The 4047-nt window shown below is 32.2% G+C and overlaps 1 protein-coding gene across 1 annotated transcript; it reads left to right on the plus strand.

Moving 5' to 3' along the window:
• The first annotated feature begins 720 nt into the window (after window positions 1-720).
• Window positions 721-3281, plus strand: LOC140983124 (WRKY DNA-binding transcription factor 70). Its single transcript, XM_073450039.1, has 3 exons — window positions 721-1166; window positions 2216-2317; window positions 2665-3281. Exons 1-3 carry the CDS (start codon window positions 844-846, stop codon window positions 3101-3103), a joined length of 864 nt encoding a protein of 287 aa, XP_073306140.1. The 5' UTR covers window positions 721-843; the 3' UTR covers window positions 3104-3281.
• Window positions 3282-4047: the final 766 nt, after the last annotated feature.

Below are 4047 nucleotides of genomic sequence, written 5' to 3' on the forward strand. Positions count from 1 at the left end.
ATATATAAAATAAAGTAAATATAGTTTTAAAAGAAAAATTATGGTATTCCCGGTTGAGTTCTTAACAGCATAAGGATAATAGTGTATCCAAAATCCAAGAGTCCTATCATATAAGTTCAAATTAAAATTGAATTCTTGTATGTAACTTCGAGCTAGCATTTCCCTGACTAAGTTAAAATAACGATAAATTGGATGACGTATGTTTAATACCGTACATTAATTATTAGATTCTCCAAATATTTATTGGATGTATAATTTTTTTATGCTTCATAACATCTAATAAATGAGTGTCATCTTATCGATATTCATATAAATGTACATGGTTGGTGTGTAACATATCGAAACTATATATAAACAAACCTATGTATTGCTTATATTTATTGGACGAATCTCTACATTATGTCAAACATATTTCATTAAATGTAATAATTTCGAATTTTAAAATATATCTACCTCAAAATTTGAAGGGAATTTTTTTGAATAAATTGATAATTAACAAAACAAAATTTATTCTCTATATGTAAAATATAATATGGATGCCACATTTCCACGTTTACTAAAATAAAATAAAAATAAAAAATTATCAATAAATCTAGAAATAGGCACCCACCAACTAGTAAGTCCTGACATGACATCATCATAGTGACGCAGCCACATGACGTCATCGTTTATCAAACCTCGATTGCCTCCCTACTTCCTCTCACCTTCCTCTCACCTTCCCTCAGACTTCTCTTTCCTTCTCTTTCTAAACTACAAAGAATAAAACTGCAAACCCTAATCTCCCCAAATCTCGCACAAACTGAGCACTCACTGCAGGTGTGACCCCAAGGAAGCCAAATAACAATGAATCTGAGCGGAGATTTGCATTCAAGAATCATGGAAACAGCCATAATGGAGTTGTCGAGGGGCAAAGAGAGCGCGATCCAGCTTCGAACCCTATTGCATAACCCTGCTGAAGATGGCAGGGTTGCCTCACTCGATCAGCTGATGCTGCAGATTTCGAGATCTTTCGAGAACACTATCTCCATGCTGAGTTCGCGTAGCACGGATGAGTCCGCCCCGATCCCCGCGCTTGGGGGCGGAGATGGCCGTGGCTCGGCATGCTCCGACGGTGGGAAGAGGAAGGCCTCGGCGGGCAGGGGCCGGAGGGGTTGCTATAGGAGGAGGTGAGGTTTTTATTTCTATTCTTGATATTATTATTCTTTAACATTTGTTAGTTGGATTAGATTTTTTCCATTGGTGTTATTATAAAATGTAAGTAGCTTATTTATTCAACTTTGTTTTCACTATAAAATTAATGACTTGATCAATATCAGGGTTAAGCATTGTTTCCATCAACTTAACTATTTTTGAATCCATACTTTTTATTATAATAATCGTTTGGAGTAATAAATATTTATGTCCAGAGAATGGTCCAAACGTTATATATCTAACGTATTTAAGTTGCACGTTTACCACCAGTCATTACTTTGATCAATTTCAGTGTTAAATGTTACAATAATTATTTATAACATAATAATGTATGAGAACCTCTGCTAAACTATATTGTGTGTGTATAATCCAAAAGATTATGTTAAACACCAGATTATAAATGATATATCGATGTACAAGCATGAAAGCGATAGGTACATGCACCTCAAAATTCTTTAGTGTTCAATCATTGAATAAATTATAATTCTCTTTTACGCAGATTTAATTAGTTATACCAGGGTTTTTAACCGATTATTTATAGCCAATATGCCACTTAGATCCTAATTTTGGAACGAGTTTTTGGGTTTGAGATCCGATTGTAATAAATTTTCGACTTAAAAAACCTTTGACATCCATTTATATGAACACACACTCACACACATGTGTGTATATATATGTGTGTGTAATAAAACAAATGAAGAGGTAGCTTTTGTCTCTTGAATGCATGCCGGCAACTAGTGCCACTATCCCCACTAGCCCATTTATTGGGACAAAAATAAAATAAGCATAATAATATTTATTTTTAAAACGCGATAAACATAATACTTTGTGTTATGTTGTCAAGTTTTTTTTTTAATGATGTCCATATTCTTTAAATTTATATTTATATATTAATGCTTTTAAGAACTAATTAAATCATGATAGAAATTTGAGGTTTCTTTGTAATAAATTTCACATTATTATTCTATGCTTTTTTGTTGGAAATAAATAAAGTTATAAATTGATTTTGTTCATGTGTTTGCAGAAGAACCTCAGATTCATGGATAACATTAAGAGGAAAGATGGAAGATGGACAAGCATGGAGGAAATATGGACAAAAGATCATCTTGAATTTCGATCATCCTAGGTAAAATTATATTATTGAAACTAGCCTCGTACCCTCGTTAGTTAACAAGAATAATTCCAAATTATATATATTATGTTTTTGTGTCATATATAAATTATATGTCTTCAATATGTTTTAGTACAATCAAGAATTTTTTGATGAGATCTTCATGGCTTAAGTTGTATAAAAATCTACCGCATAAAAATATAAAATTTGGCTGGCCAAATCATATATACCATGGTACTTTGGTAAACTTTATCATAAATATCATATAAACTAGTTTACAAGCTCAGTCAAACACCCTCTAAAACCCGTGACACGAACACAAGATTGCGAACTAATTAATTTGCATTGTTTGCGTTGTTCAGGTGCTATTTTAGGTGCACCCACAAGTCCGAAGGTTGCAAAGCTACAAAACAAGTGCAGGTAATCAAACAAAATCCTACGTTGTACCAAACCACGTACTTTCATCGTCATACATGCAAAGATTCACTAGCTTTGTCCGCACAAGTGGATTCAGATCCTGTGGACTGCAATTTGATTAGTTTCCAAGGAAATATTTTGCCATTAAAAGAATATTCTCCAAACCCTATCGATGTTTCTTCTCCACAAAGTGAATATCTCACTTCAAACTCGTCTTTGGATCCATGGGAGGATATTTTCGACCTGGATTCGGTTGGTTTCAAACCTGAATGGGGTTCATTGTCGGGCTCGAATGGAGAAGAAATCGTCTCGGGTTTTCAATCATTCGACGTGGAGTTTGATCGATTTGGTGAAATGGATAGTTTTCACTTCGACGAGTCTTGAGTTTTGTTTGTACAATAGTTGAAGGCAGCAGCGTGTTGAACGTTGATATTGTTGTACAAAAGCTAGAGTTACTAAGACGTGGTAGCTACATGTGTGAAGATATATGTATTTTGTTCCATGTCTTTTTTGGAAATAAGTTTTTTGTGTATATATATAAATAAAATTAAAGTGTTGTTATAATACGTATCTAATTAAGGCAAAATAAAACAAATTTCATACATAATTATGAATAAAACAATTTAGTTCTAGGATTTTTATAGTTGAATCGTTAGCCTTTCCTATGAGTAATAACTTGTTGATGGCCAAATAGGAAATATCAATAAGAAATGGGAAATAATCCATTTCGCAATCCACATGCTTGGACAATAATTGTATAGTGATTTTCATGTGGGAATGCGATGATATATAATTTTCTTCATTAGTACATGAGATAGTTATTTGATAATGTTAAAATACAATATATTTAAGGGGAGAAAAATTTGGTCCAATATTTGTTTCTTTTTTATTTTGGTCCACTAAATTTTCAGTTTTTTGTCTTGGTACAATAACTTATGAATTTTTGATATTTTGGATCATCTACCCCACCGAATCAATGTTCGATTTTTCGTCAAAATATGCTGATTAGATGATGGTTAAAACACATTTTGGTGTCACAATAATTGAATGATTCTGGTGGAATGTATAGAAGTTGTAAATTTGTTTGATTTATTCAAAAAAAAATATATGTTAAGTTACTTCTAAATAAATTGATTTCCCTTCAAAATCAAGAAATTCGTAAATTTTTTGCAACTTTAGATTTAGCCGTCGTCTAATCAGCGTTTTTAGACAAAAAAAATCGATAGATGTACCAAAATAGCTAAAATTCATAAGTTATTGTATCAAGGCCAAAAAATTGAAAAGTTAGTGGACCTAAACTAAAAAAATGACAAGTTACTGGACCAAAA

This window comes from Primulina huaijiensis, chromosome 8 (genome assembly GCF_012295235.1).
Source record: "Primulina huaijiensis isolate GDHJ02 chromosome 8, ASM1229523v2, whole genome shotgun sequence".
In the NCBI taxonomy this organism is placed as follows: Eukaryota; Viridiplantae; Streptophyta; class Magnoliopsida; order Lamiales; family Gesneriaceae; genus Primulina; species Primulina huaijiensis.